This window comes from Mytilus galloprovincialis, chromosome 8 (assembly GCF_965363235.1).
Source record: "Mytilus galloprovincialis chromosome 8, xbMytGall1.hap1.1, whole genome shotgun sequence".
NCBI lineage: Eukaryota > Metazoa > Mollusca > Bivalvia > Mytilida > Mytilidae > Mytilus > Mytilus galloprovincialis.
In genome coordinates, this window is record NC_134845.1 from 87,311,526 (window position 1) to 87,335,576 (window position 24,051).

Genomic DNA, 24,051 nt, shown 5'->3' on the forward strand with positions numbered 1-24,051 from the left:
TTTTAAGTATTGGGACCGAATCATTATCTCTGATAGTCACATGGTTAGATTAACATTAACCCTTATGTAAATCGCGCGTTTGACGTCACACAGATAGAAATAAGATAATTATGTCATTCGATGTACATGATGTAGGACAGGATGCATAAGTTCAGAGTCACGTCAAATGGCTAACCGTAACCCTAAAAAATAGACTTGAATAAAAATGAAATAATACTATAAAACGTTATTTAGATGATATGAAAACTAGCCTGTGTGATATTGATTTCTGTATTAGAGAATTTGAATCGATGTCCTTTAAAATTGATGAAAACCTATAAAATGTCCTAATTCAGATGGATATGTTTCCTGATCAAGGAAAAACTGAAATCTGTTTTGAATATTCTGTTGACAAATCACATGCAAGTATTGAAAAACTGTTCAAACTGTTCCTTAAACAACATTCAAACTTGTTGAAGACAAAAAGTTTGCTCAAGAATTTTACATCTAGATGAAACTGATGTACAAAAAAACAAAGCAAAAACACTGCACACAAATGTTTTGATCTACTATTAGTACCCCTATTTCTCAGAATGCTACAGATGTGACACGTTTACCTTCTTGTTACACTTGTAAGTATATGTATGAAAACCAACATGACACAATAATTGCTGAAAACCTTAATACACCAACACAAATTTTAAAAATATATACTAAACTATGGAAATAAATGAAAACTGGCAAAACTTGGCAATCTTATTTCAGACTGTTATTGTTTCAAATATAACAAGACATTTACTTTGAACATGTATTCCATTAGGAAACGAAAAAGGAAATAGAATAATACAAAAATTAGAATATGTTTTTTTTGTCCCTCTTATTTTTTTTGTTGTCATTTATATATATTTTTCGGAATTTTTCTATATCAATGTTTCTATTAAAACATTTAGACAGATTATATAATGAATTATATTTACTTAGTTAAGAATGTTCGTAAACCTTGTTTTTGACTAGATATTAGGAACAATCACAAGTGCATCTGTGTATCTATGTCTCTTTAAGTCGTCAATATGATATCTAAGGATGCGGGAAAACGTTATTTATATAATGTTGCCGCATATTATATAATAGATGTACTATGAAGTACGATAAAATGCGTTTGGTATGCTACTTACCTTTACTATCAAAGCCAAGATTACTAATTATGACGTGTTCCTTTGACACATTCTGTTGATGTTAATATAAGAACGTCTTCAATCTTGATTAATGGTCGTCACTTGACAGACAACGTAATGACTACTGAGTTAACACTAAACTTAAATACATATTTTCAGTCAGTATAATTAATATCGACGTACTGACATCATATAAAAGAACATTTTCTTTTCCTCATAGTCTTTCATAAACATTAAGATATAAAGTCTACATGTTCACAGGGAAAAGCGTAATTTCAATATGGAATTAAGTGTGTTATACGGATTTACTATCTTTCTTTTAACTATTTCGCTGAAGAAACATGTTCGTGCAGCTGCAATTGATATACCTTTAATTTCAAAATTAAACGCACCTCTGAAAGCAGAATTAGATATTTCCATCTTAACAACACAACTGAAGGAACTGATAGGGAATGAGGTGAAACAAGCTGTTTCCGAAGCAATGAAGGACCTCGTTGAAAACATTGTGGATAACAAAACTCAATCTGCCGTGGAAAACTTACAAACTTCTAACAATCTGACGATATCATCTCTCCTAAAGGAAATAGAAGGTAAGATGAAACAAAATAAAATTGCATTTTCTGTCTCTTCTTGTTTCCTTTTAAATTAGTTTTTGAATTTTCTTTTGTAAACAATTTGAAAAGTAAGCATCTTAATTTTTAATTCAATCAGTGTGAATTTGATTATAATTTAAAGTATTAAAAACAATTTAATGAATTCGGGTTTAATGACAGAATTGTTTCATTGTGTAGAGCGATTCTTTTTTTTCCATTATTTTTGTTTTGTTCTTATGTTTTAATACACTCTATATACGGTATCTTAGAAGTGAAAGTTTCATTGGTTTATATTCAATTTAACGTTGAATTCCTTCTTTGTTTCTACCTTCTATCCGTCATTTATATGTTGTTGTCTTTGACGGGTGTATTATGGTTTAATGTAGTGGATTGGTACACTTTTTGTTTGCCAACACCTCGTAGGAATATTGTAGCAAAAATTTACTATAACATGAGTTTGCTTCCATTTGCTTTAAACATGATTAAGTAAAAACAATTGTTGAAATTGGTTGTATTACATGATCTAATCGTGTTTGTGTATAGTAGTTAACAAAGTTTGTACTAACGCAACCAAGCAACATATGTATATTCAAATTATTTCTACGATCAAAAAGGAATGGAATATCATTAATCATCTGCAAGCATTTTCCTTTCTTGTTACATGTTTTGAGAGATAATTCTAATCAATTGATTCAAGGAATTAGATATATGAGGGGCATTATTTCTTTTGTTTTATTCAGCCAATAACAAAAATAAGAAAAATGTATTTACAGTTTGGTTATTTCCCCCTCAATTAGTAGGGATCAAAAGCAATGATAAGCAGTTAATCGTAACATTAATCAGTACACATCGTTGGGAGAACGAACTTTCTGTTCATGAACCGTCAAGAGTAAAACAAGCCTGAGATTTTAATTTTGATCTTCATTACTTTGGTCTAAAAACAAAAGTAAAAGTAAACAGAAATGAAATGAAATAAAAAAAAATCTCTAATTCTATTGAAATTTATACCTTTCCGAACCCATTGGATACACAAAATTTATTAACGCGTGGTTGCTGGTGATCTCAGAAGTTAGTAAGATGAATTTAAGAATAATAACCTTTATCAGCTCAGTGGATTAATCAAACAATGCTCACAGGTGTTAATGAAATTTACATTTTTTTGGACTGTAGAATGCACTCGACGGAAATTTTTGTTTAACAAAAAATTATAATTTTTTATTTCATCATTAGGGAAACAGATTCTTATATACATTTTAAGTTACTAGTGGTTTATCGGATTTATCCAACTCGAAAGTTCAATTTCAAATTTTAAAATCTTCGCCAAGGCTCTGACTTTAAAATTGATAATTTAACTATCGTGATAGGATAAATCCGATAATCCACTGGTATCAATGTAAGAATCTATATGTCCCAAAGCCACTATTATATTAAAAAAAGAATATGCAAACTTTTGATTGGTTGGTTAATATTTGCCTTTCTAGAGATTATTTCATCATTAGGGAAACAGATTCTTATATACATTTTAAGTTACTAGTGGTTTATCGGATTTATCCAACTCGAAAGTTCAATTTCAAATTTTAAAATCTTCGCCGAGGCTCTGACTTTAAAATTGATAATTTAACTATCTTGATAGGATAAATCCGATAATCCACTGGTATCAATGTAAAAATCTATATGTCCCAAAGCCACTATTATATTAAAAAAATATATACAAACTTTTGATTGGTTGGTTAATATTTGCCTTTCTAGAGATTATTTCATAATACCGAAATATGACACCGGAGAACAGTAACACATATGCTTTCTGTACACGACATAACCATCCCCATCTCTTCTTATATCAGAATGTCCTCAATGTAGATCGAACTATTTAGTAATATGGAAATATTTTATTGTAATGTAACGCACTCAATTTCAGATGTAACCGTTCGGAAAAATGATGTACGTGCAATGGAAAAAAATCTCGAGAAGAGTATTGAACAACAAAAGCTAACAGAATCAAAGTTATCATCTGTTGAAGCACAGTTAAAAAGTAGCACTAAAAGAGGTTCGTATATTTTATGTTTGATTCACCTAAAATGCAAAACAACGAACTAGATTTTGAAAAATAAAATGTGCTTATCATTACGTACACACCACTTTAAGAGCACCATATTGAAACATCCAATACAAGAAAATATTCAAATATGTGTCGATAAGTGGTGCAATATATTGTCTATCCTGTTACCAATTTTAGAAGAAAAAATGTTTATAATAAAGGAATTCCAATACTAAATCATGCATTATCCAAGTCAATCTGAAAATATAAAACATTAAATTTGAAAAACAGTCAATAAAAGACAACATATTAACATTTTTTATAAATGGTGCATTATGTATTCTTAATTTCTTATTTATGTACCATACTAAAATTTGAAAATGCATATAAACAAAACTCTGATACTGCACGGACATGAAATATATATCAGAACGAGACTACATAGCATGTTGTCAAAATAGATTGACATCATGACAGTGTTATGTCAAGACCATTATATATCATATTGGTCAAACAAGCCTTTATTCTAACGCTTACAATATAATGTTTTCTTTAGCAAAAACTAATCTTTAAACAGGTGTACCAAATATTTCAACATTTCAATTTAAATTTTTTAACATAAATCAAACTAGGTATAGTTTGAATGTTAAACCGACGGTTGGTCAATTCAATTGAAATAAGTAACGAGTACAGTACTATAGTTTATCGATGGTTAAGTCTCGGAAATTAACTAGGAAGACACAAATCAATGGCGGCAAAAATAAACTGATGGAATTACACGAACTCCGAGAGGAGGAATACTAGGTGCGTCGTTAGAGAAAGCGTATCCGCGATACGAATTTATACTCAATCTTTAAACATTAACAAAACAATTCGTTTAAATATCTTCTGACAATAGATGTACATCAATTAAGTACAAATATTAGAATTCATGCAGATATTTGCAAAAAATGGTTTGACTTAAAATTTAATAAAGTAATAAAAACAGATAGGGAAGTGAGCGTGATGTGAATGAATCGTGTTTGTAAATCGTAGGTTACCTAGTTTTTACTTTCGCCACCAAGTTGGAAACATATATGTGTATTCATCATTATTTATACAATAGAGTATCTCAGAATATCGTGAATCATCTTAAGCTATGTTCCTCTACTTGTTACATGTTTTATGAGAGATAACTTTAATAAATTGATTCAAGGAATTAAAAAGAAGATAGGTAGCAATTCTTGCGTTTTTATCTATTTACTAAACAACAAAATAAGAAGACATGTTAATTTCAAGTTTAATCATTTTTCCTCAAATATTATGAATGAAGAAGCTATTGGATAAATATCAATGAGACAACAGTTCATTGACACAAATACATAGTAGACATATTTATATTTATAGGAAAACGAACTTTCTATTAACCGTCAAACGTAGAAAGGACCCTTAGAATTGTCATAAGCTCTTCATCAACCCGAGTTTCATTAAAATTGAAAATGAAAAAGTACATAATTAAAAGAAGATTATTAATGTACTTTCCTATTTTAAAAGTTCCTCTCACATTGTTTTACTTCCAGTTTGCAATATAACCGACGATAACAATGGACTTTTTTATCGATATTTCTCCATCAGAAATTCAGCAAACCTTTTCTAAAATAAAATAAACATCGATTTGTATTTTTTTTCTCTTATAGTTGATGTGTTTCCGACGGTTTTAGTTTGCAACCCACATTTCTTTTCTGTAAATCTATTTAAGATTGTTGATTGTTGAGGGTACATGTATCACCAGCCCAGTAGTCAGCACTAAGTTTTGACATCAATATCAATGATATGGTCAGTTTTATAAATTTCCTGTCTACAAAAGTATGACTTTTTTTGAAATACTGATGATTTTCTTTTCCCAGGCATAGATTACCTTAGCAGTTTTTGGCACAACTTTTTGGAAATATAGGTCCTCAATGCTCTTTAACTTTATACTTGTTTTGCTTTATATCTATTTTGATGATAGCGTCACTGACACGCGCGTCTGACGTATTAAATCATACATTTGCAAACTACTGAACAGCAGTACATGTATACAACGTGTCCCTTTACTTGATCTTATAAAACAAGAAGACATATAACATATGGATGCTATTGTTTTACATTCTAATAATAAATTAAAACTATTCAAAAGTAATGAAAAGTGAATAATGATAAATTACTTTAAATGCAAAAAAAGGGAAACATTAACACATAGAATACACTTACTTCTATACATCAACAAAAGGAGAATTACCTTCTCAAAAAGACTGAAATCTATATTTATTATAAGAAATATTTTTAAAACTATATTAAATGTCTTTCAACTTCCTTATTATTTCAGTTGCCATGACTGCTCATCCATCGCTAGGGGGAACAAAAAGTAATACCATAATGAAATTCGATGATGTCAAGTACAGCGTCGGTATCACTAACCTATCCTCATACAAAACAACAGGAAAGTTTACCTGTGAACATGAAGGGCTGTATTTGATATCTGCGTCTGTGATGTCGCATACCAGTCTTGCAAATTATTACATTATACTTAATGGGAATGATATTTCACAGACATACATCGGCAGGCATAGTGGTAGCAAAGAGTTTACTGGTGCAGTGTCTTTAACAAGGAAACTAAATCAGAACGATCAAGTCTGGCTGTATGCTAGTGGATCATGGTATCTGTATGGAGGCGTGTTTTCGAAGTTAACAATAATAAAAATAAAGTGAAAGTATATGACTTTTGAATGTATAAGATCTGTTTAGGACATCAACTCCTGTTTTTGACAATGATTTTTATTTGTAACAACTTACAACACATCAATCAATTGAATTTCAATCTATGTAACAATGATTTTTGTTTTCAGTATGATAAGAAATTTTTTACCAATTAATTGTATTGAGTAACATATTATCTGTTCTTTTTAGTGTTCTTAGACATTTCCGGAAACTAGGTCTATACCTAGGATTACACTTTAGACTTACTGTTACAGGTGATACAAACAAGGAGTCATCTCGAAATACAAATACAAACCAACAATACAGAAACAAAATAGAAAATGGTGTCTTCTATAAAAAAAAAAAAAGAAAAGACGTAAGCAACACGTTAAAAATGCATGTGTCCCAAACACTTTTTCTGGATTTACCATCAAAACCGCACAAAGCCGAATATTTGAAGACAAGGATTTATAAGGACCATATGTGTAGATAGATATATGATATATTATATACATATATATGATCAGCAGGAGCAATAGACTTACCTCGCGAAACAGGGTACTTTAAATGCAATGGTTAGTATACGGTATATCTAACCAGCAGAAATATTGTTCAGAAGATACTCTACAAACTGTTTCATTTGAAATGGTAATGTTGGTGTCGTTTTTGTTTAGTGTATAAACTTTGTGTAGAAATGAACAACGTGGCAGTGGCAGATCACGGGCTGTTCCGGGGGTTGGAACACCTCTTTTCTTACCTATCAAAGCTTTTGAATAGGGACATATGGTCGGACCCCTCCTTCTTTTAGAAAAACAACTTGGAATTCGTTTGTCATAAACCAAAAACGTAGTCAAAAGTGTTTGTCCTATTTAAGAAAAATACAAGGTTTCAAAATTATACTGTGATTCACGAAGAATAAATAGCTGTATTTCTACATTCTCTTTCAAACAAAATAAAAGAGAGAAAGTATGTTATGCATAAACATGATAACATGCTCCATATTTGATTGCACCATTCCTAACACAAAGTATTGCTGACTTTTTTCACCAATTGTCCTAGCTTCTGCAACGACAATGCGATATTTTGCGCGTCTCATGTTAAATTTATTTTTAAAATAATGTTAGTTATTACAATTATTAATGGTACTATTACAGCATTTTCAACCTGGATAACACCGTATACAATAATTAATGTTAACTCATTGCTGTAAAAACCGTTGTTCAACTACAGAAAAACATCATTATTGTTACATTGTTTTGGATCGACCGTTTTCTTTTACACTTTGAGAAAGCCCAAGATTTGTATGCTACCTGCAACTGTAATTGTAATCCTAATCGTAGGTGTGTGCCAGTTTGTGCAAATATCTAATAAAAGGAGGAACATGTTTTTCCTAATCAATACCGAGTATTTCTGTCAGCGTTTAATTTTGTAATTTGTTCATTGTTGTTCTTAAATAATTTCCTAATGATTAAATTCACAGAACTTCCGCAAACGAGATTGAGAGTTTTTATAAGGCAACCCAATCCCTTTAAACTTTGATCCGATTAAAAATTCCAGACAGGACACTTTTTTCATACTTGTTACATGTACACTAAGAAAAGGCTATGGCCTGAGGTTACTTGGACCAAAGAACCGATGATAGTTGATTTACAGAACGCCTGGACCTCAGGTTCGAAATGAGTGTATCATGTGTGTGGCCACCAGCTTTCATACCGTCTTTTATTCTTATACGATCACTCCAGAAAGGATTTTGGCCACATCATGTACAGGTGAAAACCATTGGCTCAAGGTTAGTCAGAATATATGGCGCATATTGGTATTTGTAATGAACGTCTGCAACTGAGGTGTAATCTTAGTGTATATACACATCTGTTGTCCACACTACATGTAGGTACAAACGAAGAACAATGTCCTACAATTGACCTGGTTAAAAGGCTACGGTATTTACATTGAAGGAACGTCTGCCAATGTGGTCCAGAAATCGGATATGACTACCCTGTCCACTTTTATTCTTTATAAATTCCTACAAACAAACTTTTGTCTACAATAATTGCAAATGCTGAACAATGGTTTGAATGAGTTGAAAAAGAAAACTAAACATCCGCATCTAAGGTCCAAAGTTTGGGTATGGCGTTTAAATTTGATGGTTACCACAATAAAGTAATCCCGACAGAAAAAAATGGTCGAGCACTTTAGTTACAAATAAAAGGTACCAAAAGACCCAAGTAAGTTAATTTATTGACATTCTGGAACAGAGGTTTAAAGTAGGTATATTCGAGTCTGATCAACTTAAATTCACACTTAGTTCAAATGATTGGCAATGACCTACTGCAACTGCTGGTAGAGTTATTCATCAACTTTCTGCGATTGAGACAACAAATGCTGGTATTGCAGCACTTGCCTTTTTAAATTTGACTTGTTTGATTTGTAAAACGGATCATGTTGGGAAATTTATGAAACGTCTGCAGCTGAGTTCAACCTTTAACTCGAAGTAAATGACTGACGGAAAGGGCTTTGTTATCACCAAGACAGTGTTTTTAGATTGCCCAGACTAAAAGCTTAAGTGTATAAATATACGGAACGTCTACATTTTTATCGCAAATTTTAAGGTGTAAAAAAGGCTCAAGTGGATAAACTCATACAAGCCTTAACTGAGGTTCCAAGTTAGGGTAGGTGACCCTATCCCCTAATTAGTTTTAGTTGTAAAAGTACCCTTAGGAAAACTTTCATACAAATTTCCTGGTGCAAAATGCTAACATTGGAAAAATCACGGTACGTTTGCAAATGAGGGGCATTGTTTATGAGTTTTATTGTTAAACGCATCTATTGAATAGAACTTGAAAAACAGGGTTCAGCAGATACAGTTATGTATGCCTTTTACTTTGATTGGCCTCTAGAAATTGTCAACGAGGGTCAGTTGGAAAGAAAACTTTACGACGAATTATATTATTTCAATTTTCCATTTCTATGAAACAACATTCAAGTAGCGGCTACATACGATATGCACCTACTAAATTAGACTTATAACCGTTTGTATTTACATGAGCAACACGATGCCACGTGTGGAGCAGAATCGGCTTACCCTTCCAGAACACATGAGACTACCCCAAGTTTTTTGGTAGAGTTGTTGTTGCTCAGTCTTTTGTTTTCTATTATGTGTTTTTGAACTATTGTTTGTCTGTTGGTCTTTTGTTTTTTAACTATGGCGTTGACATAACATTTTCGGTTTAAGAGTTTGAATGTTCCACTGGTATTTTTCGACTCTTGTTAATTATAATTCAGATATCATATCAGCGAATGTAAGTAATCCGTTGATTGAAATCAAATATGAGGTATGTCAAAGTTAGTATAACGTTTTTTTTTTAAATCAATTATCACTTCGGCAAAGTAAATATCAAGTTTCTTGGTGATCAAATATCACTTCGTAGAAAATAGGACAACACAAAAAATAACTATATTTAAAATACCAAACATAAAGTTTTTACTATATGCATGATATGATTACATTTTTAAAAAAAATTAAAAAAAAATGACGGTTGAAATTTAATTGGCCCTAATTTCACAATAAAATTCTGAAAATATAGATTGAAAACTATTCATGTATAAAACCAAGACAGGTATGTTTATCAGATGCAATGAGGTAAGTTGCTCAGTATGCAAAGAAAGACAACTCCACATCTCTTACATATCCGATTGGAGTCTGATTTTGTAGTAAATAGCGATGTGTCTATCAAGTATGAACTCTTATTCAACCACCTTAACTTACTGATGACCTTTACTCATTCATAATAAATTAAAAATTCTATAATAACAAATATATTTTAGAATAAGTAAGATTTCGATACGGCATATTTATTTGCCGCTTATTGTTACTTTTTTACTTTCGTCCGGTCTGTATTGACTGTGTTTTCAAAAACATATGTTCAACAGTATTAACCACTAGAAATGTACCTAATTTTGGACATCAGTCACTTCTACAGGTAGAAAGCGTACTAATATGTAACTAGGATGTTGGATTGATAGTGGCTCGTAAGAAACCAACAGAAATATGAGAAACAACATTTACATTTACAATCAATTTGTACTGTAAAAATCAAAGATACCAGGATTATAATTTAGTACGCCAGACGCGCGTTTCGTCTACATTAGACTCATTAGTTACACTCATATCAAAATATTTATAAATGTAATTTGAGTATCATACTAAGGTAGATGTTCCTTTTCATAATGGGTTTTACTTCTTAAAGGAAAGAATATCTTATTAAATCTTATTGTTAGCTAGTGAAGAAATTGGAAAATGCAATATCTGCTCAGGTATTTGATTTTTATCCACTATAAAAAAAAAATCATAATTTTAGCAATGTTAATAATTGAAATGTATTTATTAAAAGGAAATATTTTCAATTCTTTGGCAGCAATCGTAAACATAACTGTTTTAAATTTGATATTCTGTTCAAGATTGTTATAAGAAAATTCGAGTATATTTTTATTTTTATTTTTTTGAGATATATAATTACTTTATATTACTGAGTAATTCTACCTTTTCAATTTCGACATCCAAATGCATATGCATATGCATTTTCTATTTAGATATATAGCATAAAACTATTTATAAATTGAGTGTCAATATTCGGAGCCCCGATAGGGACATGCAAAGAAAAACATATATATTGTGCGCACAATTTAAATATTTTGTGCGCACAACTTAAATATATTGTGCGCACAACTTAAACATATTGTGCGCACAATATAATATACTGTGCGCACCATATATATACTGTGCGCACCATATAATATACTGTGCGCACCATATAATATACTGTGCGCCCAAAAATAATATGGTGTGCGCCCAAAAATAGGAAAACAGTTTTCACTTGAACATGACCTAATTTTATGGATCATTGAACAAGGTTAAGGGATCGTGGTTTAGACGAAACCTCAGATACCAAATTCAATAGTTCTTTTATATTTGGCTGTATGGAACGATTTTAATGTTTTAATGTCCACTTGACAGGTTTCATCTGTCGTTGACCTTATTTTCAGGATTAAGTGGTCCGGCAAAGTAAAATTTTGTGTTTTGGTGTATTTCTCGGATACTATAAGCATAAACTTCATAAGTGTTTCTCGTTTCTCGTTTTTATATAGATTAGACCGTTGGTGTTCCCATTTGAATGGTTTTACACTATTAATTTTGGTGGCCCTTTATAGCTTGCTGTACGTTGTGAGCCTAAGCTCCGTGTTTAAGACCATCCGTTGACCTACAATGGTTTACTTTTATAAATTGTGACTTGAATGGAGAGTTGTCTCATACCACATCTTCCTTTATCTATCCAAAATATATACAAGAAACTAAAATTAAAAATCATCCAAGACCAACAAAGGCCAGAGGCTCCTGACCTTGGACAGGCACAAAACTGCGGCGGAGTTAAACATGTTTTGTGAGATCTCAACCCTCCTTTTATGCATATAGCCATTGCAGACAAAAAACAAACATATGTACCAATACCGACAGTAAAACTCAGTTTCAAAGAAGTCCATGGCCGATGTAAGAATAGGTAACAAATGAAACTTAACAAAATGATAATGGTACATAAGTTATCAAAGGACTACTAGCAGTTACTGACATACCAGCTCCACACCTCAATTAAACTGATTGAAAGATTATATCTCAATAATATGAATATCAAGCACAATACCTCCCGTTAGCGGTTGAGTATCATGCCATCATAAAATATATGAGAAGAATATAACCCGTATTTGTATGATCTATTGTGTATATGTATAGAGTTGTTTCATTGGCAATGGCATCGTTCGCGATCAATTGCGCCACAATTTTTTGAATAAATGATGCCCCTAAAGGGACCATATTTGGAAAAAAAAGAATCATAATTGTTTCGTTTGTTTTCAAAATATTCCACGGAGGAATACATTTTCATTGACTATATTCGTAAATTGCTTCGTACCATTTCAGTTTCATAATGTATACGAACAATATTCTGTAAAATTGTATAATGAAATCGATCAAAAATAGATACTTATAAGTGACCTCTTTTCCTCTTTTCTATTAATCAAAATGAAACTATAACTTGACCAGAAACACTTGTTTGGCTTTTTAACTTTTTTGGTCTGAGCGTCACAGATGAGTCTTATGTAGACGAAACGCGCGTCTGGCGTATTAAATTATAATCCTGGTACCTTTGATAACTATTGTACAAAACTCTTAAAAATTTTAGATCATAATAAGCATTCTGTTCTATGTCGGGAGCTTGTTATTCAGTGATTGTCGTTTATTGGTGTGGTTCATATCTGTTTATCATTTTGTTATTGCCATTTTGGGCCTTTTATAGTTTGCTGTTTGGTGTGAGCCAACTCTCGGTGATTTAGACCGTACTATAACCAATACTGTGGATTAATCATTATTCGTTTGATACTAATATTCGTGGGTTTCGTGGGTACAGGTGAACCTCGAATTAAAACATGTAAAATGTTCAACGAAAAACAAATTTCTATAAAGTTGTATCAAGACTTTGGCAGAATCACGAAATCAAATATCCACGAAAATGCAAGGTTTCCGCAATCAACAAAAATTGGTACGAACGAAAATTAAAGAATCCACAGTAATTGTTAACTTTTAATAAATTATGACTTGTATGGAGAGCTGTCTCATTGGCACTCATACTGCATCTTCTGAGTTATATTTGTACTCAGTTTTATCTTTATTTGATCACAACTTCATGTTGAATTTTTTAGACTGAACACACCGTCACATTTCAATAACGAACAGTACATTTTGGGTCAAAACCGTACTTTATCATGATCAACCATAGTCATCTTTAATAAAAACAAAAAACTTGATATCTTTAGAGAAACCACATAATTCATTTAAGTTAACCAAAATATTTACCATAAACAGAGACGGACGGATGGACGGACGTAAAGACTTTTAAATTTAATGACGATCTTTATCGTCGGCGGAGCATAACAAAATTAAAGTCGTGAATTGAGTAACATGTCAGTCTTGTGTCAATAAACATTAACAAAATCGTGAGATTTTCAGACATAAAGTATAATGCATAAGTGCAAATAGTACTTTTATATTTGTTACAAGAAAACAGGTAAAACCATATTATCAAAGTCTACATAAGTTCGATAGTGTCCTCGTTCTATTGCGAAGTCGGTTTCAAACCGTTCCAATAAGCTCGGATATAAAGTGGAGGCTTCCAACGCATTTGTTGGTAAACCAAGTTTCAGACGAAATAAACCAAACTTCTTCAGTATTCGTGTCAGGAGTCGATAAAAATGCAGTGATGATTTTTTGCTGGAGTATTTCCATGTAATCTAGCCCATTTTCAAAAGAAAACGTTATGCATTTCTCCATTCTGTCATTTTAAAAAGGAGACATTGAAGCCCCGTACCATGTGTAAAGGTCACAGAATTTAAAGCACACTATATTATTTTGTGCGCACACTATATCTTATTTGTGCGCACAACATGTTTAAGTTGTGCGCACAATATATTATTTTGTGCTCACACTATATTATTTTGTGCGCACAATTTATTTAAGTTGTGCGCACAATATATATTTTTTTCTTTGCATGTCCCTAGCGGGGCTCCGTAATATTGTATGATGTTGTTATACATCAATGCAACATTAACAGAGCACCTTCAATTCATTTGACTACGTTCATCCTATTCATTATAAAAAAGACGACTAACCCCAACAATGCATAAACTTTATTTTTTTATTTGGATACAATTGGAATTATGGAAAAATAAAACATAATGGGAAAGATATTTAAGAATAATATTAAGATTTAATTTGATAAATTTAACATACCATATTAAAAAATGAAAATACTTTCTTTCTTTCTTCATAGTTTATATTTTCCTTTGATTAATTCAAACGTATGTTGCACGTACCTACATATTGAATGATTCTATTTAGCTTATTTACAAAACAAAATGATAAAGATAACATTACAGTTTCAAGGTTGATGTAAGACCGTCGACCAAACAGTTTATAATCGAAATGTTGCATACGTCTTATTGTTTCGTAAAAATGTTTAAATTGTATCTATGAAGGATCCAAATAAGCATGTTTAGAATTAAATGTACTTTTCGACTTTCCTTTTTAAACTTTCAATATTTATTCACGTTTTAGTATAGTTTTTTTACCAATAATATATTTATTCATTGATATCTCAATAGTCATACATCAGCAGAAAAACCAATCAGAGGGTTTTTTGTGGTTTGATTATCAAAGGTACCAGGATTATAATTTAATACGCCATATGCGTGTTTCGTCTACATGAGATTCATCAGTGACGCTCAGATCAAAATAGTTATAAAGCCAAACAAATACAAAGTTGAAGAGCATTCAGGACCCAAAAGTCCAAAACCTTGTGCCAAATACGGCTGAGGTAATTTATTCCTGGGATAAGAAAATCCTTAGTTTTTCGAAAAATTCACAAAGTTTTATAACAGGGAAATTTATTAAATGACCATATAACTGATATTCATTTCAACACAAAAGTGCTGACTACTGGGCTGGTAATACCCTCGGGGATGAAACGTCAACCAGCAGTGGCATCGACCCAGTGTTGTGAATAGTTATCAAAGGTATCAGGATTATAATTTAATACGGCAGACTATTATATTGATCATTGACTATTATATTGATTATTGACTTTTATATGAAAAACTCCAACGTAATCCAAAACAGGGAAAGACCATCAAAATGGCAAAATCAAAGCTCAAACACATCAAACAAATGGATAACAACTGTCATACTCCTGACTTGGTACAGGTATTTTCTTATGTAGTAGGTGGTGGATCGAATCTGGTGTTATAGCTAGCGAAACCTCTTACTTGTTTATCAGTCGCATCAAAATCCAATATGTTGACAACGATGTGTAAACAAAACAAACAGACACGATAGGTAAACTATCAAAAACAGACATATAGCAGTCAACATTGTGTTATCATCTTAATCACTATAAAAACAAAACAAAAAATGTATCCAAGAAGCACAATTAGTACAGAGTCACGTCAAATGGATATCACAAAAAACAGTTGTAACAGTATAAGTTAAAAGGCCTACATCAAATTTAACAACCTCAATTTTGCTTATCCATCATAGGATTTTATTTATATTTAAAATCATAAAGGATTGAAAGTTTTTAAATATTGGGACCGAATCCTTATCTCTGACAGTCACATGGTTAGATTAACATTAACTTTGATGTAAATCGCGCGTTTGACGTCACACATATAGAAATAAAATAATTATGTCATTCGATGTGCATGATGTAGGACAGGATGCATAAGTTCAGAGTCACGTCAAATGGCTAACCGTAACCCTAAAAACAGACTTAAATAAAAATAAAATAATACTATAAAACGTTATTTAGATGATATGAAAACTAGCCTGTGTGATATTAATTGAAAGAATTTGAATCGATGTCCTTTAAAATTGATGAAAACCTATAAAATGTCCTAATTCAGATGGATATGTTTCCTGATCAAGGAAAAACTGAAATCTGTTTTGAATATTCTATTGACAAATCACATGCAAGTATTGAAAAACTGTTCAAACTGTTCCTTAAACAACACATTCAAACTTGTTGAAGACAAACAGTTTGCTCAAGAATCTTACATCTACATGAAACTGATGTACAAAAAAACAAAACAAAAACACTGCACACAAATGTTTTGATCTTCTATTAGTATCCCTGTTTCTCAGAATGCTATAGATGTGACACGTTTACCTTCTTCTTACACTTGTAAGTATATGTATGAAAACCAACATGACACAATAATTGCTGAAAACCTTTATACACCAACAAAAGTTTAAAAATTATATACTAAACTATGGAAATAAATGAAAACTTGGCAATCTTATTTCAGACTATTATTGTTTCAAATATAACAAGACATTTCCTTTCAACATGTATTCAATTAAAAACGAAAAAGGAAATAGAATAATACAAAAATAAGAATATGTTTTTTTTTGTCCCTTTTATTTTTTTGTTGTCACTTATATATATTATTTCGGAATTTTTCTATGTCAATGTTTCTTTTTAGACATTTAGACAGATGATATAATGAATTATATTTACTGAGTTAAGAATGTTCGTAAACCTTGTTTTTGACTAGATATTAGGAACAAGCACAATTGCATCTGTGTATTTATGTCTCTTTAAGACGTCAATATGATATCTAAGAATGCGGGAAAACGTTATTTATATAATTTTGCCGCAAACGATGTAATAGATGTACTATGAAGTGCGATACAATGCGTTTGGTATGCTACTTATCTTTACTATCAAAGCTAAGATTACTAATTATGACGTATGCCTGTGCCACATTCTGTTGATGTTAATATAAGAACGTCTTCAATGCTTGATTAATGATAGTCACCTGACAGATAACATAATGACTACTGAGTTAACAGCAAACTTAAATACATATTTTCAGTCAGTATAATTAATATCGACGTACTGACATCATATAAAAGAACATTTTCTTTTCCTCATAGTCTTTCATAAACATTAAGATATAAAGTCTACATGTTCACAGGGAAAAGCGTAATTTCAATATGGAATTAAGTGTGTTATACGGATTTACTATCTTTCTTTTAACTATTTCGCTGATGGAACATGTTCGTGCAGCTGCCATTGATATACCTTTAATTTCAAAATTAAACGCACCTCTGAAAGCAGAATTAGATATTTCCATCTTAACAACACAACTGAAGGAACTGATAGGGAATGAGGTGAAACAAGCTGTTTCCGAAGCAATGAAGGACCTCGCTGAAAACATTGTGGATAACAAAACTTAATCTGCCGTGGAAAACTTACAAACTTCTAACAATCTGACGATATCAACTCTCCTAAAGGAAATAGAAGGTAAGATGAAACAAAATAAAATTGTATTTTCTGTCTCTTCTTGTTTCCTTTTATATTAGTTTTTTAATTTTCTTTTGTAAACAATTTATAAAGTAAGCATCTTAATTTTTAATCCAATCAGTGTGAATTTGATTATAATTTAAAGTATTAAAAACAATTTAATGAATTCGGGTTTAATGACAGAATTGTTTCATGGTTTAGTGCGATTCTTTTTTTCCATTCTTTTTGTTTTGTTCATATGTTTTAATACACTCTATATACGGTATCTTAGAAGTGAAAGTTTCATTGGTTTATATTCAATTTAACGTTGAATTCCTTTTTTGTTTGTACCTTCTATCCGTCATTTATATGTTGTTGTCTTTGACGGGTGTATTTCGGTTTACTGTAGTGGATTGGTACACTTTTTGTTTGTCAACACCTCGTAGGAATACTGTAATAAAACTTTACTTTAACATGAGTTTGCTTCCATTTGCTATAAACATGATTAAGTAAAAACAATTGTTGAAATTGGATGTATTACATTGTCTTAAGATTTTAAATTGGTTGTTATTTGTCGTTCCAGAATTATTTATTATAACAACGACTCTTGATCCCGGGGAATAGTATATACTTTGTCAATCTGTTCTACACACCACATATTCATCAAAAAACAGTCCCTCTCCTACTTGCACAGAGTGTGAGCCTATCATTACTTCTTGTAACTGCTCTTACTTGACAGAGTAACATAATATTATCAATACTAGTAACCTGTCGAAAAAATCGGTAATATAAAAATGGTCGTCTGTAAAGTTACACACTTGATTTCAGAGGTAGCTGCTAGGAAGGAAAGCGATGTAAGAACAATGAAAGAAAAACATCGGTTATATAAAAATAGTCGTTTGTAAAGTTACACACTTGATTTCAGATGTAACTGCTAGGAAGAAAGCGATGTTAGAACAATGAAAGACAAACATCGGTTATATAAACATGGGGTACTGTAAAGTTACACACTTAATTTCAGATGTAGCTGCTATGAAGGAAAGCGATGTTAGAACTATGAAAGAAAAACTACAGGGAGATATTGAACAAATGAAGGAAAAACAAAAAATAACAGAATCAAAAATATCAGCTGTTGAAGCAGAGTTTGAAAAAAGCACAAAAAGAGGTTTGTAAATTTAATGTTTGAGTCATCTCAATAACATGAACTAGATTAAAAAGAATCTGTATGTGTAAACCATTACATACAATTCCTTAAGAACAACAAATAGAAGCATGAACGTTATATCATTCAATACAAGACAATAAATTAACATTTTTTAATAAGTGGTGCAATATTTATTCTGGTACATCATTGTACATGTACCATACTAAAATAATAAATTTTGCACTTTTTAGATCAATCAAAAAATATAAAACATTAAATGTGAAATCCCTTTGTACGAAACTCTGATACTGTAAGTATATTTTGAGAAACAAAAACTAATTATATTGTCAACATAGATGGACTTCGTGACAGTGTATTGGTTAAGTTAAGACAAAATTCATGATTATATCACACACGCCTTTATCCAAATACTTACAATGTCATTATTTCCCTCAGCAAAAATAAACATTCGAACAGGTGAACCAAGTATTTTTTAAATGACTCGGTAGGCTTAACACAAATGAAACAAGAAATAATCTTAATGTTAAACTGATTGTTGATGAGTTCGTTTGAAATAAGTTACGACGACAGTGTTGTAGTCTAACGATTGTAAAATCTCGTTAGTGACTAGGAAGACATGCACACAAATCAAGGCAGCAAACAAAACTCGAGGGAATCACATGAATTATAAAAGGAGAAATACCGGGTGCGTCGTTAATAAAAGCGTATCCGACATTTGAATGTATAATCAGTTCATAAACAATAACACAATAATTCTTGTAAACATTTTCTGACAACACATTTATATCACGTCAATAAAGTACATTACATAGAATTCATGCAAATATTTGCAAAACTTGTTTGACATAAGTTTGCAATAAACATGATTAAGCGAGAAAATAAAAGGATGTAAGCGTGATGTTGTGATTTAATCGTTTTTGTGAATAGTAGTTCACAAAGTTTGTACTAACGCCACCAAGCAACATATGTATATTCAAATTATTTCTACGATCAAAAAGGAATAGAATATCATTAATCATCTGCAGACAATTTCCTTTCTTGTTATATGTTTTGAGAGATAATTCTAATCAATTGATTCAAGGATGAGGGCATTATTTCTTTTGTTTTATAACAAAAATAAGAAAAAGGTATTTACAGTTTGGTATTTCCCCCTCAATTAGTATGGATCAAAAGCAATGATAAACAGTTAATCGTATCATTAATCAGTACACATCGTTTGGAGAACGAACTTTCTTTTCAGGAACCGTTAAGAGTAAAAAAAGCCTGAAATTTTAATTTTGATCTTCATTTACTTTGGTCTAAAACAGAATTAAAAGTAAAAATAAAAAAAAAGTCTCTAATTCTAAGGAAATTTATACCATTCCGAACCCATTGGATACACAAGATAAAGTAACGTGTTGGTGCTGGTGATCTCAGACGTTAGTAAGATAGATTTAAGAATATTAACTTTTATCAGCTGAGTGGATGAATCAAACAATGCTCACATGTGTTAATGAAATTTACAGTTTTTCTGGAATGTGGAATGCACTCGACGGGAATTTTTGTTATCCAACTCGATAGTTCAATTTCAAATTTTAAAATCTTTGCCGAGGCTCGGACTTTAAAATTGATATGGGGACGAAGTCCCCAATAACAGTAGAAAAATCAATAAAAAAAAAAAAAAAAAAAAAAAAATCGGTCAATTTTTTTGATGTCGTGTTTTGAATTCCCGCATCTGCGCAGAAATCTACAATGTACTTCCTTTTTCCGGTCTCGTTTGTATGAAACTTTGAGTAAAATATATATTTATCAGTCTAGTATAAAATAGGAAGGAACGTAATACCAATTTCATTTTTTAATTATTCCTTGATATGAAAAAAACGTTACCTGATGATAACGTTTCTTTGTTTACATTGCATATGACGTCATAACTTAAATAACGTCACAACTAAAATCCCTAACAACAGAACCAAAATCGGAAACGTTACGGTATTTCCGTTTCTTTTTTTTTAACAAATATGTAAGTTACAAAAAAAATAATTCATACAGACTTCGTCCCCATTTACAGGTAATGCCTGCCTCATATTATTTTAACTATCTCGATTGGATAAATGCGATAATCCACTGGTATCAATGTAAGAATCTATGTGTCCCAAAGCCACTATATTAAAAAAAATTATGCAAACTTTACAAAAATATTGAACTAAGTTAAACATGTTAAAATTAAAATGGCTTATGATTTTGATTGGTTGGTTAATATTTGCCTTTCTAGAGATTATTTCATAATACCGAAATATGACACCGGAGAACAGTAACACAGATGCTTTCTGTAAACGACATAACCATCCCCATCCCTGCTAGTATCAGAATGTCCTCAATGTAGATCGAACTATTTAGTAATTTGAAAATATTCTTTTGTAATGTAACCCACTCAATTTCAGATGTAACCGCTCGGAAAAATGATGTACGTATAATGGAAGAAAATCTCGAGAAGAGTATTGAACAACAAAAGATAACAGAATCAAAGTTATCATCTGTTGAAGCAGAGTTAAAAAGTAGCACTAAAAGAGGTTCGTGTACTTTATGTTTGATTCATTTGAACGCATTCAGTACAATGAACTAGATTTTGAAAAATAAAATGTATGTGCTAATCATTATATTCGCACCACTAATAGAGCGATATATCAAAACATGTTTGCTAAATCATCCAATACAAGAAAAATTTAAATATGTGTGGATAAGTGCAATGTAGTGTATATCATGTTACCCTTTTTAGAAGAAAAATTATTTTCATAATAAAGGAATTCCAATACTAATTGATGCATTATCCAAATCAATCAGAAAATATTAAACATTAAATTGGAAAAACAGCCAATAAAAGACAACATATTATCATTTTTGTATAAGTGGTGCATTATGTATTTTTCATTTCTTATTCATGTACCATATTAACATTAGAAATGTATATGCACGAAACTCTAATACTGTACGGACATGAAGTATATTTCTAAAAGAGAATACATATCATGTTGTCAAAATAGATGGACATCATGACAGTGTAATGTCATGACCATTGTATATCATAATGGTCAAACAAGCCGTTATTCTAACACTTACAAAATCATGTTTTCTTTAGCAAAAACTAATATTTAAACAGGTGTACCAAATATTTAAACATTTCATTTTAAATGTTTTACATGTAACATAAATCAAACTAGGACTAGTTTGAATGTAAAACTGACGTTGCAATTGAAATAAGTAACGAGGACAGTCCTCGATGGTAAAATCTCGGAAATAAACTTGGAAGACACAAATCAAGGCGGCAAAAAAAACCCGAATCTATTTTGTTATGAGCCCATAGACATAATTTAGTCATGTGACCGTAACGTCATCAACGTTTTTTTCATGGTTTTCTACGGTTTAAAATTAAGAAATAATTCCTTCATGTCATGCTCTATGCTCATTTTAACATGGGTAGGCATTATATTTGTCGATATTTTACACTGAGCGTTAGCGAGGTGTAAAATGTGGTCAAATATGATGTCTAACCATGTTAAAATGAGCATAGAGCATGACATGAAGGAATTATTTCGATTCTAATAGGACAAATACAGTACTTTTATAGGTCGAAGCATACGAAATTACCGTAAAAATGTTTGGCTGTTCCCGTTTCCTCCTGGAGGAGTCTGTGCATTGCATTTCATATTTGATAAGTTTAAAAGCTACGAGCAGGGTAAATATATGTTGTTTCATAAAAAAATATAATAAAAGTTTATGTTAGCTGCTTAAATGTATATATTTTAAAGGATAACGATGGAAATAACGTTAATATAAAGAGTAAGTTCGTGCGCATGTGTCAAACATATTTTGTGCTCATTAGAACATGTAGAACACGGCTTTGTTTACAAAGCGTAATAAGGACGTCATATTAGAATGGAATTTAGAATTAAATTATAAGAAATGACTGTACTATTTTTTTCTGTCTCTTCGAAATAACATAAAAAATGTGGTGCACACTGTTAAATAACCCGCTACGCGCGTTATTCAGTGTGCACCAAATTTTTTATGCTATTTCTTCATAGACAGAAATAATATTACAGTCATTCCTTAAAAACAAAATAATTCGTTTAAATATCTTCTGACAATAGATGTAGATCAATTAAGTACAAATACTAGAATTCATGCAAATCTTTGCAAAAATGGTTTGACATAAAATTGTAATTAAGTTAGAAAAAAAGAGATAAGAAGTAAATGTGATGTAATCGAATCGTTTTGTAAATCGTAGATTACATATTTTTACTTTCGCGACGAAGTTGGAAACATATAGTATGTGTATTCATCATTATTTATACATTAGAGTATTTCAGAATATCGTGTATCATCTTAAGCTAGGTTCCTCTACTTGTTACATGTTTTATGAGAGATAATTATAATCCATTGATTTAAGGAATTAAAAAGGAGATTGGTATCAATTCTTGGGTTTTTATCTATTTACTAAACAACAAAAAAAATAAAAAGACAAGTTGATTTCAAGTTTGATAATTTTTTCCTAAAATATTATAACTGAAGGAGCTGTTGGATAAATATAAATGAGACAACAGTTCATTGACACAAATACACAGTAGACATCTTTATATTTATAGGATAACGAACTTTCTATTAACCGTCAAACGTAGAAAGAACCCTTAGAAATGTACTAAGCTCTTCATCCACCCCAAATCTCATTAAAATTGAAAATGAAACAAAAATGAAATAAAATAAGATTTATTTATGTACTTTCCTAACCTTAAAAGTTCCTCTCACATCGTTTTACTTCCAGTTTGCAATATAACCGACGATAACAATGGACTTTTCTATCGATATTTCTCCAGCAGAAATTCAGAAAACCTTTTCTAAATTAAAGATTTGTATACTTTTTGTTCTCTTATAGTTGATGTCTTTCCGTCAGTTTGAGTTTGCAACCCGCATTTCTTTTCTGTAAATCTATTTATGATTGTTGAACCTGAGGGTACATGTATCACCAACCCAGTAGTCAGCACTTAGGTTTTGACATGAATATCAATGATATGGTTATTTTTATAATTTGCTGTCTACAAAAGTAGACTTTTTTTCGAAATACTAAGGATTTTTTTTCCCAGGCATAGATTACCTTAGGCGTTTTTGGCACAACTTTATGGAAATATAGGTCCTCAATGCTCTTTAACTTTATACTTGTTTTGCTTTATAACTATTTTGATGATAGCGTCACTGAAACGCGCGTCTGACGTATTAAATCATACATTTGCAAACTATTGGACAGCAGTACATGTATACAACGTGTCATTTAACTTGATCTTATAAAACAAGAAGACACATGGATGATATTGTATCATATTCGAATAATAAATTAAAACTATTCAAAAGTAATGAAAAGTGAATAATGATAAATTACTTTAAATGCAAAAAAAGGAAACATTAACACATAGAATACACTTACTTACAAATCAACAAAAGGAGAGTTACCTTCTCAAAAAGACTG

General features: G+C 31.0%; 1 protein-coding gene and 1 long non-coding RNA gene across 5 annotated transcripts in view; both read left to right on the top strand.

The window, feature by feature from the left end:
* Window positions 1–24,051, top strand: part of LOC143042745 (uncharacterized) — a 107,859-nt gene that overhangs the window by 57,581 nt on the left and 26,227 nt on the right. The window contains exons 2-3 of one of the 4 annotated variants that reach the window (XM_076215194.1): window positions 18,411–18,554; window positions 20,975–21,103. The exons of 2 other annotated variants lie outside the window; for them this stretch is intronic. In XM_076215194.1, coding sequence (XP_076071309.1) covers window positions 18,411–18,554; window positions 20,975–21,103 — 273 coding nt within the window. The remainder of the gene's footprint in view (window positions 1–18,410; window positions 18,555–20,974; window positions 21,104–24,051) is intronic. One more of the 4 variants, XM_076215196.1, reaches the window with a different exon arrangement.
* LOC143042747 (uncharacterized) lies at window positions 1,390–6,870 on the top strand. The gene is made up of 3 exons (XR_012968111.1): window positions 1,390–1,744; window positions 3,666–3,794; window positions 6,133–6,870. It is a non-coding gene; the product is annotated as an uncharacterized LOC143042747 (long non-coding RNA).